The 14,983-nt window shown below is 39.3% G+C and overlaps 2 protein-coding genes and 1 non-coding gene across 4 annotated transcripts in view; all 3 read left to right on the top strand.

Moving 5' to 3' along the window:
• The window catches only part of dennd2b (DENN domain containing 2B), a 58,922-nt gene extending 45,136 nt beyond the window's left edge, over nucleotides 1-13,786 (top strand). For both annotated transcript variants that reach the window (XM_031324235.2, XM_031324234.2), the window contains exons 14-20: nucleotides 1-149; nucleotides 7,257-7,434; nucleotides 8,801-8,842; nucleotides 10,279-10,390; nucleotides 11,884-12,123; nucleotides 12,386-12,472; nucleotides 13,276-13,786. In XM_031324235.2, the coding sequence (XP_031180095.1) occupies nucleotides 1-149; nucleotides 7,257-7,434; nucleotides 8,801-8,842; nucleotides 10,279-10,390; nucleotides 11,884-12,123; nucleotides 12,386-12,472; nucleotides 13,276-13,310 (843 nt within the window). In that variant the 3' untranslated portion in view covers nucleotides 13,311-13,786. The remainder of the gene's footprint in view (nucleotides 150-7,256; nucleotides 7,435-8,800; nucleotides 8,843-10,278; nucleotides 10,391-11,883; nucleotides 12,124-12,385; nucleotides 12,473-13,275) is intronic.
• Nucleotides 1-14,983, top strand: part of mical2a (microtubule associated monooxygenase, calponin and LIM domain containing 2a) — an 858,504-nt gene that overhangs the window by 727,789 nt on the left and 115,732 nt on the right. The window lies entirely within an intron of this gene.
• Nucleotides 10,812-10,883, top strand: trnae-uuc. The gene has a single exon. It is a non-coding gene; the product is annotated as a tRNA-Glu (tRNA).

Raw genomic sequence — 14,983 nt, 5'->3', positions numbered from 1 at the left:
GTCATCGAGCTGAGGCGTCCCACTGACTCCAGACTGGAACATGTGGACTTTGACAGTCTGTTCAGTTGCCTCAGTGTACGGCAGGTGATACGAGTCTTTGCCTCACTGCTGCTGGAGCGTCGAGTCATTTTTGTGGCTGATAAACTCAGGTAAGGCTACAAGTTTGTCTTACTCCCTCGACAGTGAGACTATCATCTCTGTGACATCTTTCTTTTTTCGTTTTTGGGCTTTTCCACCTTTATTTAATAGGACAGCTAGGTGAGAAAGGGAGGGGGAAGACATGCAGGAAATCGTCACAGGTCGGATTCGAACCCTGGACCTCTGCGTCGACGCATAAACCTCCAAGCATATGTGTGCCTGCTCTACCCACTGATCCAACCAAAAAAGCATTTGATTTTTATTTCACTGGGTTATATTTATTTTCCTCTTGCATTGTGAGACATTTGGTCTGACACTTTTGCTCTCTTTGAGCCAAATTTTGTACATATTTTATTTTTTAGTAACGTTGCCAAAATAAATATTGTGTTTTATGGTCATCCAAAACTGAAACATTTCTCATCCAAAAACTTTTAACAGACTGATAGCTTGTGTCATAGACTCATCCTGGCTGATGATGACAGAATTGCAACAACCTTTCTACATGCACAGACACATAAAATGCTGTGGTTTTCTTAGCTGGGGCTTAACAGATACACAATGTGTTGAACTGTTTGATTATAATGTAATGATTCGTGTCAGAGTCAGGCAACAGATCAGTCAGTCAGCCAGCTAGTTAGCTGCCAGTTTGAATACCAGAAGTCAAGTGGGTCACACCAATAAGTCACTGCCAGAGGAGAAGCGGGTGGGGCTGATAAGATCATGCGAAGAGTCTCCAAGGACTCAGTGTCCCAGTCTGTCCTCTTGTTACAGAAAAGAGAGGGGTACTTTTAGAGCATTGGAGGCGAGGGTGGAGTTGGAGGAGATTTGAGTGGAGAAGTAATCTCTCCATGTATCAAAGCCCAGTTTAAACAAACAGTCAGTGGGGGCAGTGACTGTGAGGAGAAGGAATGCACTTCCTGTGTGCGCGACTCTACCCTCTGTGATCTGTGGCTCAACTGTCACCATTTGACTTATGATGCCATGTTCACTCCCTATGTACTGAATGAGCTATGGCACTCTCTGTGTCCCTGGAGAAAATAATTTTACTGTTGCTCACTACCAGTAGAGTTGGGCCAGTCCAGTGTACAAGCTAAAACCGGTTTGATTTTATTCAAAACCGGCTAAATCCAGATTAGTCATTCTGACACCTTATGGCAAATTTAAAAAGAAGCCTACATCAGCAACCTGTGTCGCTGGTGTCAAAGTGCTAAATCCAACTTGTATTGCAAGCAGTGTTGTGCAGTAGCAGGGCTAAAGCGGCGTTAATAATTTAACTACCAAAAGTGATAACATCAAGGAGCCATTGGTTAAGAACCAGGAGGCAACTCACGATACAATATTATCTTGACATATTGCCCAATTCCGTGATGGTATAACTATACAGGCAATGCCGCGATTTTGTAATATCTTCATCATTTATGATGCAATGCAATATCGGTCTCTGAAGAGGTAAACATTTTTGCAAAGGGGTGAAATAACTATTTTAAATACATGATTCAGTCATATAGTACATCACTCACTGCATTTTTAAATTTTTCATTTGCTACAAATTGCATTCATTCATGGTTTCCAGATGATGAATCCTAGTGACTTTGGTGATCCTTTGACTTTTCTTCTGCCGCCACTATGAGGTTGACATTTGTGGTTATGAGTAAACAGTCTCAACAACTATTTTAATTTACAGCCAATACCTGGAAAGCTAATGACATTCCCATCAGCCACAGCTGTACTTTTTGTTCAGTGCTAATTCAGTGCTAATTAGCAAATGTTAGAATGCTAACACACTAAACTAACATGGTTAACATGATGAACATTGTTTGTACCCGCTTAGCATCAGCATGTTAGCCTTGTCATTGTGTACCAAAAATGTTTGCAGTAAAGGAAGGATACATAAAGTAACCCTACAAATTAAATTGCAAAAAATTATGACTCAATTATTATTCAACAATTACAAATTAGTTTCATAACTTTATGTCGTAAATTTGCAGTGATGCTTACTGTAGTGTGTGTGTGTGAGTGTGTGTGTGTATGTGTGTGTGTGTGTGTGTGTGTGTGTGTGTGTGTGTGTGTGTGTGTATTTTGTGTGTGTGTGTGTGTGTGTTTTTGCGTGTGTGTGTGTGAGTGTGTGTGTGTGTGTGTGTGTGTGTGTGTGTGTGTGTGGATTTAAATGTTCAAGCATGCATGCATACACACAGCTCTTGTGTTTTGGTTTCTTCTGAAAACAGTGACAGCATTAATGACTTCTATGATAAAAGGGCTGCTCCCTCTGGAGCTCCGGTACATAATCCATTCCCAAAATACCTCGTCGGCAGAACATGATATATGTTTCTTTGCCTTAAAATGTAAGCCCAATACAAGCAGGAAATGAGGGGAAAGCCATGTAAGGCAACAGTTTTCTGTGGGGTCTCTATCGCTTGCTTCTTTGGTGTGATACATTCCTGTAATATTACACTGAAACTTTTTGTTGTTGTTTTTTTCTAGAGAGGCTGTTGCCTCTGCATGAAAGTCTACACAAGTTTTTTTAAGTGCTCACTCATCATCTGGTGCCTTTAATAACAAGTTGGATGCCTAATCAGATAAATTCATCATCAGCTATGTCACTCTGCACTTGCTTATAACTCAGTGGGCTTGCAGATGCTGAATTAGTTTTGTCAGTGCTGCAGACTTATGTAAACAGCCTCTGTCAGTCCTCAGGCTAGAGTTGAGGACGGTTACTAAATGGTATGTGCAAGTCTGGATTTATCTCTTGGCATGGCAGTGAAATACTTTTACAGTAAAATGATTTTCCCCGATTTGATTCTATTGTGAAGATGATTTAATCCCACGGTTCCACCGTCTTACCTGCATTATTTTAAAGCGAATTGCCACACTCAAGCTAAAAGTATGACATAATATTTGATTTCAGAGATGGTCTATTACAGGAAGTAGATGCCTCATATAATGATGAAGGTAGCAGAGAAGAAGAGTAAGAAATATGGATTAGAGAGGTCTATGTTTGAGGGCGAGAGATGGGAAGAGTAGAAAAGTAGTGGGTTGTGGTGGCGCAGTGTATATGACACATTCCTTTGGTGTGGGAGATCTGGGTTCAATTCCTACTGTGATACATCAATCAGTCAAGATACTTTAACGCCTAGTTGCTCCAGAGGCGTGCGGCTTCTGACATATATAGCTATTGTAAGTCGCTTTGGATGAAAGCGTCAGCTAAATTACATGTAACACGTATGTAGAAGGCCGGAGGAGGCTGCTTGGCTTTCTGCATACACTCTCTGTTTTCCCCATAATGCTGTTAAATTTGATCCCCTTCTGTGCCAGTGGCTAAAAACTGTATTCAAACTGCTTGATAAAAAGTACAATGTGAAGTATCCAATCCATGTTGAGTTTGTGGTGTCCTTTTTTAATTTTTGGAATAATACAGCAGTCTGAAAGTGAGTTGGAGGTCTATAGAGCACCAACACATTTCACAGCTGCAGTATTATGATCAATTGTGTCTGCAATCCTCAGACAGGTAGAATCATTGCTACCGCTACTGGCATTTCTCTAATCAACGAGTATGGCAGCATACTCATTTAATTTAGTTTTCTGTTATTCTCAAACACTTTCTGTAACACGCTCTGCAGAGCTGGCACCAATCCAAAACCGCTTTTAACAACTTAACCAGTTTCCCATGTGGTATTTAACTCAGAGGTAGAGTGAAATCCACACACTGTAAACATGTGAAATGTTTCTGTTTTTCAAAGAGTCGAGAAAGACTTGGCCATTACCAGAGCCTGACCAGCTGATTTTTACATCAGTGTCGTTCTTGTGAATGTTTACACACACGCGTAGACACTCATATACACATACACCTGCACACATTCATCTGCTCTCTTGACAGCGCTGATCAAACTCAGACGTTACTGTGGTTTAAATAAGAACATGTATAGAGTTTCCCACCGGAAAGCCGTTTCTCATTGTAAAATGGCTTCTGCTGTTGCCTTCTGTGAAGCCGGAGAGCCAGGACCAAGAGCCAGTGGCTGGAGATCCTTAAAGACAGGAAGTGAGGGAAAACCATTTGGGGACTAAGGGAGCAGAGAACATTCTGCTAGCGGATAAAAATACACCCTGTGCAGCTTGTCATAGGAATCCTATAGGACTATACTCTGCTGCCTCTTTATTTGATTTCTATGTGTTATCCCGGAAGAGCTTTAGCATTGAAGAATGGTTTTGCGGAGCTTTACAGAACAGCTGGTGTCTGACAGCTGTGGTTCAGTCTAGTCCTCTTTGTCCTCTGTCTATGGAATCATTCTAGCCATGCCAGGACTGGTAGATATAGTGCACTGCTTTAGTAGAGGTGTGAAGCATGTGGTGATACAGGCTTTTGTCTCCCTCCCTCTCTCTGTCTCAGACACTGAAATTTTCCCTCCTTCTCTGGGCTTCACAGACTAAGCCGCTGGATCCCATGTTTCCTGGAGTGTGTGCCAGTTCAGCCTCACACACACTAAACCAGACCTGGCAGACCTACGAGAGCTAATATGTCAGGATTAGCTCCCAAACCTCAACACACAACAGCTCTGCCCAGACCTAACCTCTGAGGAACTGGTTCTTCTCTCTTTTCCTGAGAGTGGAATCATGAATTTATATAACTTTTAAGTGTGCAATCAAATTGAAATGACTCAAATTAATCTTTGGATCTTAGTTTATGCTTGCATAGTAAGATTTTGGTGTTAAACATTCTCACAAACCTTGTATCAAATTGGTATGTCAAATCTTATTTTCCAACCAATCCACATATGTTGTTGCTTAAGAATCAGTCAAAATCAGCTGTGCTCTTTCAGGGGTTATTGCACTCTGAAAAGTGAATAAAAACTCCATAAAAGGCAAACAAGGAATTGCATTGTGCCCTCCTCTTGTAGGTATATGAGGACACCAAAATAACGAGAGTCTAACTCCATTCTAGCAGCTCTGTGAGGCTGCACTTAGGCACAGCTGCGCTTTGAGCTAAATGCTAACATCAGCATGTTTGCCATCTTAGTTTAACATGTTAGCATGCTAACATTTGCTACACACAAAGTACAGCTGAGTCCGATGAGAATGTCACTCGTTTGCAGGTATTTGTTATAAATCAAAGTATTGAACAACATTTTATGGCAATCCATCCAGTAGTTGCTAAAATATTTTAGTCTGGACCAAAGTAGTGGACCGACGGACCAACTAACAGACGAACACTTCCATTCCTAGAGCTACTCCTATTGCATGGCTAAAAAACACCTTACAACATAATCCAATCTGATACAACCACATTGCAACATCTGTACCTATCTATATAATCAAACCCAAAACCATAAAGCATCATCAAATTCAGAAGAGAACAGGGTTTGTCTAAAATGTCCCTCTGCTGACGCTGTCTAATTGGAAATCTTTCATTCAGGAAATTTCATTTTTTGTTACTTATTTATTATTCTCACCTGTAAGTGGAAGAGGAAACCAGAGACATTTTTCTTCTTCTTTTGTTTCAACCCATATGTGGACTGAGGGTTTGAAGTTTTGGTCTGGATCTAATCGGAATGTCCCTCTCCCTTTTTTAGAGTTGAGTGGCAACCTCTGGTAGTGCAGAGTGTTTTCATTGCAAGTACATCTTCTCTCAAGAGTGTGTGGTTGGGGAATGAGTGTAATTGATCCTTTTGGTATCAGTGGTGTGTAGGGCCGTGTGTAGCCTGTGGCAAAGGTTTTCTGAGATCTGTGCCCCATCACTCCTTGTTGGAACTCGTCAAACCCAGGAGACGGGATCTGTTAGGAATTATCAAGCCCTCCTCAGGCAAATGGAAATCAGACCGGCCAAAGCAAAGCTGCTAGTGCTTCATGGTATGAGTGCTCTGGAAAAGGCCTTAAAAGACTGAACGCTGTGGTTATTGTAGCCTTTGCGTTTTCACTGGTGTAATTCTATTTAACCCTGTCAAGAAAACACATTTTAATCTTGGGAATTTGACTCATGGGAAGTTAAGATGAAAAGGCCCGTGGCAAACATGTAGCCTGAATGAATGGAGTGGAAAAGTTTGTGGGAGTTTTGTCATTTATCTCAGCACATTGATTAGGGTACTGGTCTCTGTTCTCTGTATGTTCTCTGTAAGCTGAAACTCAGTGTGAATGAGGTCACATAAAAGGGAGTAACTTATGTTTACTGGGATGTTCTGTCTGCTGTTGATGACAGCGACCACGGAAAACATTCCTCATTAAAAGTGTATATATCTCAAGTGGGGTGCGTTTGCATACCATGTTTGATCCCTGGTCTTGTTCTTGATCCATACTGATTTAATGCTCCACTGTGTATGTTTGTGTGTGTTTCTGTGTGTGTTTGTGTGCGCGATTGGGCCCACAGTTTATTTTCACTCCCTTTGTGTACATGGACTGGACAGTATGTAGAGGACAGAGGGGAGGAGGGTCAGCCACTGTCAACAAGCGACGGATCGTGAGAAAGACGGGCTGCTATTTGTGGTCTCCATTTCATACCACAGCTGTTGGAGTTAAACCAAATTGGTGCTTTTTGGTGTTGCGTCAACAAGCCTCCAGCTTAACTATAGCAACATGTCAAAGTCACGCCAGCCCCGCAGACAGAGTACAGTAATGTCACAACAATGCTGTTGAAATGTCGAGTCTTTTAGAGAAATACTTGTGAAAATTTTAAAAACGGCCCGTTGAATCCTGCTGTCCTTCAGATGAGCTGCAGGAAGAACAAAGTGTCAAAGCCAGAGTACATAAACTGTGCTGTTACGCCTCATATAAAAGTAACTGTTTCAAGGAAAAGAGGATCAAGTAGTCATGCAACCTGGGAAGAAAGATTAGTGATGGTAATACACTATTTGTGCTCTTATAGTTCAGTGATTCGAACATTTTGAAGGATTTTTTACTTTACAAAAGTTCATGACTGCAGTAGGAGGTATTTTTAGGCAAATGTTGTGACCATATTAACCACCACTCCCCTTTCAGTCTGGAAAAAACTTTTTCATTATCTCGTGAAACATCTGCTCTGTTTTGACAATGTTTAGTTTAATCTGGTGGGGTCTCTGCAGGGCGTTGTTGTTGTGTGAGTGTGAAGGTGATTGATGGTGTGTACCTTTTTTTTTGTTGTCTCCCATCATCAGTACCCTTTCCAGCTGCATGCATGCAGTGGTGGCGCTGCTTTACCCCTTCTCCTGGCAACACACCTTCATCCCTGTGCTGCCTGGGTCCATGTTGGATATTGTTTGCTGTCCCACTCCCTTCCTGGTGGGGCTGCTGTCTAGCTCTTTGCCCAAGCTCAAGGAGTTGCCTGTGGAAGAGGTGAGTAAACCATATCTGCATTTTCTTTTCCACTTTTACATTTTAGACTGATGTCTACTTCATTATTCAAATGTCCCTGATTGTTCTGTCTCTCTCTCTCTTTGTTCTCGTCTTTCTCTGATTGAAGCCTGTTTCTTGGAATAGTGGATATTAGTGTATTGGCTGATAAATTACAACAATACAGATTCAGAGTAACTTTATTATAAATTGTCTGTTTGACCTCCTCTGGCTCTCGTCTAATTATATAAAGGAACCAGCCAGGTCTTTTCCAACCAATGAAAAGGATTCAAAACTGTGGTCACATTTTATATATGTGAGACCAGAGCAACTGAAATTCATTGTTTTTTGGTCACTTGGGGACAGTGGAACAAGCTTTAAACACAACATTGACATATTATCACCGTATGGAGTTGACTTATGGAAATGCTCGGTAGAGCTGAGTAGATCTGCTGAGTTGGGTGATCATTTTCTCTTTTCTTTTTTGTTTATCTGTCCAGTTCACTCGGTCCACTCGAATAATTTGATCCATTGTTTATATAAAAATATTGATTCGTGCAGCTTCAATACAAAAAAGACATTTTAAAAAGTCAACAAGGGTTTTGGGAACTTGTGATCGACGTTTACCATGATTTCCTAACATTTTACTGACCAAACGATGAATCAATGAATCAAGAAAATAATTGGTAGATTAATGGATGAATAAAAATATTGGTTAGTTGCAGTCCTACAATAAAACAAATTTTCCGTGAAAGAATCCGCTTTATTCTTGTTCATCAGTCTACTTGTTTACCTGAAAAGATCTGTATTGAAAGTCAAGTGTTGCAAACCCAGAAAAAAACCCTCTATACATTATATTTATACTGTACATGTATGTGTAAGCATTCCCACAGATACATAGCAAGTGCCCTCAAGTAGTTCTGGTATGGGCAGCTGGTCCAGAGCCAATGTCAGTGCAGCACCTGCCAAAGATCTCTGGCCTCCTTCTCTTTCTAGTTTTGGCTGTCAATAAATATTTTGGTAGAAGAAGCCCACTTAAGCATGGTCATAAATTATTATAAAGGTATCAGGTTTTCACCTGATTTGCTGCAGAAAAAAGCATCTACGTATGCCTCTCAGATAACACTGACCTGTTAATGGACAGTCAACAACATCTACCCGTCTGTTTACGTCACTCTTCCTGTTCCTGATTGACTCATGAAAACCTTTCTAAAAATCTTTTTAAAAGAATGTGATGTTTTTTGTGTGTGCTGTAGCTTTTTTGAAGATGATGGTAATTTATTTTACAGATTGTGTTTTGCGGAGAGCAAATGTACGTTTCCACTGCAGGTGGAATACTAATGATATACTCTTATTTTTCTTTTCTTAGGCTTTAATGGTCGACCTGGGAACTGACCGATTCATCCGACAGGTTAGTCTATGAAAAGAAACAAAAGCAAGACTAACTTTTGCTAAACTGACAAGTGGCAATCGCAAGATACTGGCTCCAGTGCTGTAGTACTTGAGTCCGGACTCGAGACATTGTTCTATTGTCTTGGACTCGTTGGTATTTGCACTCGGACTCGTCTCAGACTTGACCATCGGACTCAAACATTCTAGTTGGGCTCGACCGAGTCAAGCACTATATGCTTTTTTTCTAAAGTAACTTCCTCTCTCCACACAAAACCATTGATGAAGCTTTCTTCTTCAGAAAACAGGTGTTGGTTTAATTCAAAATCCATCTAGAACGGGCATTGACATTGGTCGCCTGGTATATGCCTGGCTGCGTCATATACCTCAATCATCAGGCATCAATCATTTTCATTTTAGCCACAGACCCAATTTGAGCACTTTGTACTATGGATTCTTCAAGACAAGACATAAGTTCAAGAATGGGAACATATTAATTATTTAGTGACACCTGTGTTGCTTGCTATTTGTTACATTTTCCATTGGCAGTCCAGGATGTTATTGTTACACCACTGAAATTGCTCTACTTAAAGTAAATAATATGGCCTAATTTGATCCTACAGTGTGTTACTGTGCACTTGCTTTTTGATCATTACAAGTAATAATGCAAAATGATCATCTTAAAATAGAAGATATACTGTCTCTCACATCACATAAATTATGAACAGGTAAGTAAGTGGTCTTGTAGAGGATTCTTTTTTTTCTGTCTTTGTCTTGACTGTTTTTATTTGGACTCTGGTCTTGACAAAGGTAGACATGACTACAGCCCTGACTGACACTTTCCCTTCATTTCATAAGTAACTTTCGCAATGTCCTCGGTTTGAGGCCTGCCAGCGACCTTTCATGCATTTCATCCCTCTATCTAATAAGGGCAAAAAATGCAGGAAAAAAAAGACATAATCTTAAGTGCAATTATAATGAGGCCACTAGCAGAAAAAAACAAATATGCCTCCTGGTGAAATATCATTTCACATCATTTTATTGATGTGATAAAACCATCTAAATGTTAATCTGTGATATGCTGAAATGTAAAAGTAGCAAAAAGTCAGCAAACTGTCTTAGTAATGAATGTTAGCAGCAATATCTATCTAGGTTTTTAACTAAAGTTAGAAAACATTAGCCATCATAAGTTACTGGTCATACCAGACCATGTAAGGCTGAAGCAGCAAAACCTCTAAATGTATTGAGCTGAGTGAGTGTGCATTTTATTGCTTATAAATTGAACTTTTCATTTGTTGGAGGAAGATTGTGTTTTTTCTTCTTTGAAACATGACATGGTCTCGCTTTAAACATGGTCATACAACATGCGGTTCTCTGTTTAAGTCTGAGCCTTTGAAACTGATTCTCCAAACGTTGTTGTTTATCTCTGGTGACTGCAGTGTTTTTGGTTGTTTATAGATGGACGACGAGGCCTCGCTGTTGCCGCGGAAACTTCAGGCAGCTCTTGAGCAAGCGCTGGAGCAGAGGAATGACATCATCAGTCAGGACTCTGACAGCGAGTCAGACGAAGGTGAATAAGTGACAAATCGACTCTTCCTACTAAGACAGATGCTTTTCTTTGTAAAATTAGAGCCAGAACATGTTCAGTCCAAATCTCTGTGAAACTCTGACGTCTCTCTGACATCTCTCTTCTCCTGATAGTGAATCATAAAGTCACCTTAGAGGTGAGATAATATGGTGTTTCTGGTGATGAGAGCTACATGTCGAGCTGACTGGTGCCAAACTACGCTTACTTTTTATGTGTTCCACAGAGGGTTCATTATTTTATAAGTAATATGGTGGCAAAACAACATCAATGAGTTGTACAATTGTGAATAGAAAAGTAACAGTAATGCACACTACATATAGCTTTTTTTTTTTCTTTTGAAATGCTATTGGTGAATAGTTGTGTTTTGGATCTTTGGGTAAAATCTGCTTTTTGTATTAGCATCTCCCATATGGTCTAGCGGTTAGGATTCCTGGTTTTCACCCAGGTGGCCTGGGTTCAACTCCCTGTATGGGGATCAGATTTTCTTAGGGTTTAACCCCAGGGGAATCTATGATAGCTTTAATTGTAGAACAAGAGTCATATACTGTATTGCTTCATTGAGAAAGTAATAAGATAATAATGGACTTTGAAGAGACAATGATTAAGAAAACCTGATCTTACTCTTTCAAAGGCTTGCACACTGTTTCCTATCGCTGCATTAATCAGGAAGAGAGCCTACACAGGAATGACTTTGTGTCATTGCTTCCCACATTGTTCTCCGAAATAAAACCTACAGCTAACACTGTGTCTGTGGTTGTGTTACATCTGTCACATGTCAATCACAAACTATTCTCACTAATGTGCAAACCAAAGCTTGTGCAACCTACAGTCTGTTTAAATGAATGTTAAAGCTTGACTTTACATGCTACTACTACCACCACCACACACAATTTCCTCTTCCTAAAGTACCTTGTAATATATTTAGGCCATGTGCCAGGCCTACGAGCTGGCCATGACACCTAACCTTTACTCTACAGAACAACTAGTATGAGAGGAAAGGAAACAGCAACAATAATGTAAGACTGCAAGGAAAGGCAGAAAATAAGAAAATGACCCACTCATGTTGAAATTATTATTTAATGACTCTTTAATGAAACTTTTCTAGAGCCATGAATGTCTGTGCCTCTGTAAGCTCACTCAGATATTCCAATAGCTTTATTATAGCTCAATACTTTTGACAAGACCAATGTAAGAGGAAAAGAAAAAATATAGAGGCAACCGCATTATTATTATTTCTCATTTTGTGGTTAATTCAGGCTAAATTGACGAAGCACGATAGAAAACGTCCCTTCTTGCTGTGGGCCAAACCATGTATTCTACTTAAATTTGACTTTGACTGCTACTTTAAGAACTATCTGACTATTTCTTGGAAAATGTCAACATGCCAAACTGTGTGTGGCATGTCTGTTTTATGACTTTATTATCAATGACTAAACTAAGTACTGTGATTAAACCCTTTTCCTTTATGTCTTCAGAGTACAACTCCTTGAACAGCCTGGTGTCAGAGGCCTTCATCCGCTTTTTCCTGGAGACCATCGGCCATTATTCCCTGTTTATCACTCAGAATGAGCGTGGAGAGCGCATTTTCCAAAGAGAGGCCTTCCGCAAGTCTGTGGCGTCTAAAAGCATCCGTCGTTTCCTGGGTGTCTTCATGGAGTCTCAGATGTTTGCAGGGTTCATTCAGGATCGGGAGCTGAGGAAGACACGGGCTAAAGGTAGACAGGTCTCCCCCTGAGTGGCAGTTGTTTCAATGTCTGTACACATTTCTCTAAAGTGTTCCGCCCCTGTACTAACTATAATACTAACTGTGCAGGAGAGGTCCCTGCAGTAATACTGATCTCTAGTGGCTGAAAGTTATCATCAGCATGGTTTCTCACCACATTACTGTTCTCCTTGGCAGACAAAAATAATTGTAACTTCCTGAAGTACTGAGATGTTTCTTCTTTTTTTTAATCTCTTGTCTTGTCCTGTTGTCAGGTCTGTTTGAGCAGAGGGTGGACCAGTATCTGGAGGAGCTGCCAGACACAGAGCAGAGTGGAGTCAACAAATTTCTGAAAGGCCTTGGTGAGTCCTGCAGCAGACACACAAGGCTAGACTCTTTAAATAATCAGGCTGATCAAATATTTCCTCTCACACTATTAGATTAGACCAAACACACAACTTATGTTATCTTGCCAGAGGGAGCTACACACCAATTTTCCAACTTTCAATTGCTGCTTAGTATTGAATCTAACATCTGTCAATAGCTCATAAAAAGGTCACAAATGTGTTTAGGTTGTTGTCACTTCACTTGGAGCTTCACTGTGCAGATTGATGTTTGTACAGAGTTTGACACTAGAATGCTGTTTTCACATTCATCTGCCGGAGGGGGAAAGTTTATCTGTGCTCACCTGAAATCTCAGTTTGAAGCGTGTAACGCTGCATACAAGTAGGATTTTATTAATAATAATAATAATAATAATAATAATAATAATAATAATTATAATAATAATACATTTGATTTATACAGCACATTTCAAAGTCCTCAAATATGATTTACATAGTACAATACAAATAAAAACAGGCATATTTTAATAAACAAAGACAATTTTGTGTATTCATCCAGATCCAGATTACTATATAGTCTTTGAACATGTCTGGAGGGGATATTTAAATATTTTATCACAAAACCACACATCTTAGCAGATGTTCTCCACACAGACTGCAGATGGGCGAATAGTGGTTAAATCAGACAAAACCCGACCACAAAACCCAACGTAATCTCAGCCTTGTTTCATCCCTATATACTGTTTAATAACCTGAATTAAATTTCACAGATATCGATGCATTTTACATGATTTAACAGTTTTGTTTTTAACTGTTTTCAGGAAGTAAAATGAAGTTTCTCCACAAAAAGAACTGAGGGGAATTCATCCTCCTGTTTTCGATCATACAACAAACTGAAGACCTGATGTCTCAAGTCTCTGCATTATGAGGACTCACCTTTTCTTTTGGCAGTGTTTTTTTATGTAAACATGTACATAGTATGTCACTGTAAGCTGGCTGTGATACTCTTCAGTGTATGTTTATATAGTACCTTATGAGATAGCAATAGCAGGACGGTACACAGCGAGTGAGCCGTAGAGTAACCACTGATGTTCAGGTGTGCATGTGAAAAGTGTTATCAGAATGTGTGAGTGTATGTGACCTGACATGGGCAAAGATGTACAGTTCATTATGTTTTCATTTTGCATTATTTCACCACAGTGTTGTCCTCTGTTTAAGGAGTGTAAACCCTATTCGAAAACTGTACATGCATCAAGACAATGAAGAAAATGATTGTAACTCTTCATAGAGTCTTTTGCAATCTTTTATTAAAGAAAATGTGTTTAAATGCTTTAAAGTGTACAGTATTGACTTTACTAAAACATATAAATGTTAAATATTTGTCTCATACATTTTGACTCATACATGTGTCCTTATTTTTCTTACACAAAAAGAAACATGACACTTTTCCTCTCATACCAACCAAAAAAATGTTTTATTAATAACATCAATACAGATGTGCTTCACAGGACCCAAAGCATACAGATATCACTTTTGGAAACAGAAATATGTAATTCACAGTTTGCCAGATTATATAAAAATCACCTCTTTTTACATCCGACATCTCAATGACAGCTTCCCCCAAAGCTAGGAGAAGCTGCTAAGATCCCAAAAGGCACAGTTAGTCTAGCACCAGCTACCACACGCTGCCGGTAACCTTATTACGTCTCTGCACATCACTCTGGTGGCTGTCACTGCCATGCTGTTATTAGCTCTCCTTACTGTGAGGCTTGCTGTTGATTCCAGTCGCCATATTACGTTTTCTCTGCTTGTGTCCTTTATAGCAATTAAGGGTGACATTTGATGTAAAGTAAACATGTTCTATGTTTAGGATTAAGCCGAACACCTACTGTACATCCCGGTTTATTTAACAATTCGTCAAGTCACATTTCAAGGTAGTTTTGTATTTCACCTCCTTAACATTTCATAAGGATATTTTGTAATTTACTGTATTGTGTAGCATTGCTACACAGCAGTACATTACATTAGTGATGCTGAACCACATGCTACATTATTTAAGGTTAATGCATCAATGATTTAACACCATTAATGGGACTTACTTACTTGAGTATATTTTACTACTACTGCTAATATGCCTAAAAAAATGTTTTAATGTTTTTTTTTTTTTTTTATGAGAATAATTTTACATTGTGGTATTTGGAACGTTAACTCCCCCACCAGACTGACAGATTTGAAATATCCTGTGATTTGATGTCGCTATAAAATCATAGACTTTTTGTTTTTCATGTTTTTTAAAGCAATATTAAAAATATGACAGATATTAATCATTATTTCACTCATATATGAAGACTTTGATTAATATGTGTAAGCTGTAGTTAATGATGTATATGTCGCAGTGATGGAAGGTAACTATGTACATTTACTCAGGTATTGTAGCCAAGTACAATTTGCTTGAAATATTTTAAACTACCAAACTGTATTTATAATATTCCGCTTATCTACCACATTTTAATACTGCTTAAATGTTAA

The sequence above is a fragment of the Sander lucioperca genome, chromosome 3 (assembly GCF_008315115.2).
Source record: "Sander lucioperca isolate FBNREF2018 chromosome 3, SLUC_FBN_1.2, whole genome shotgun sequence".
Lineage (NCBI taxonomy): Eukaryota > Metazoa > Chordata > Actinopteri > Perciformes > Percidae > Sander > Sander lucioperca.
Note: the sequence above shows the minus strand (reverse complement) of the source record. Positions and strands in the feature narration are given on the sequence as shown.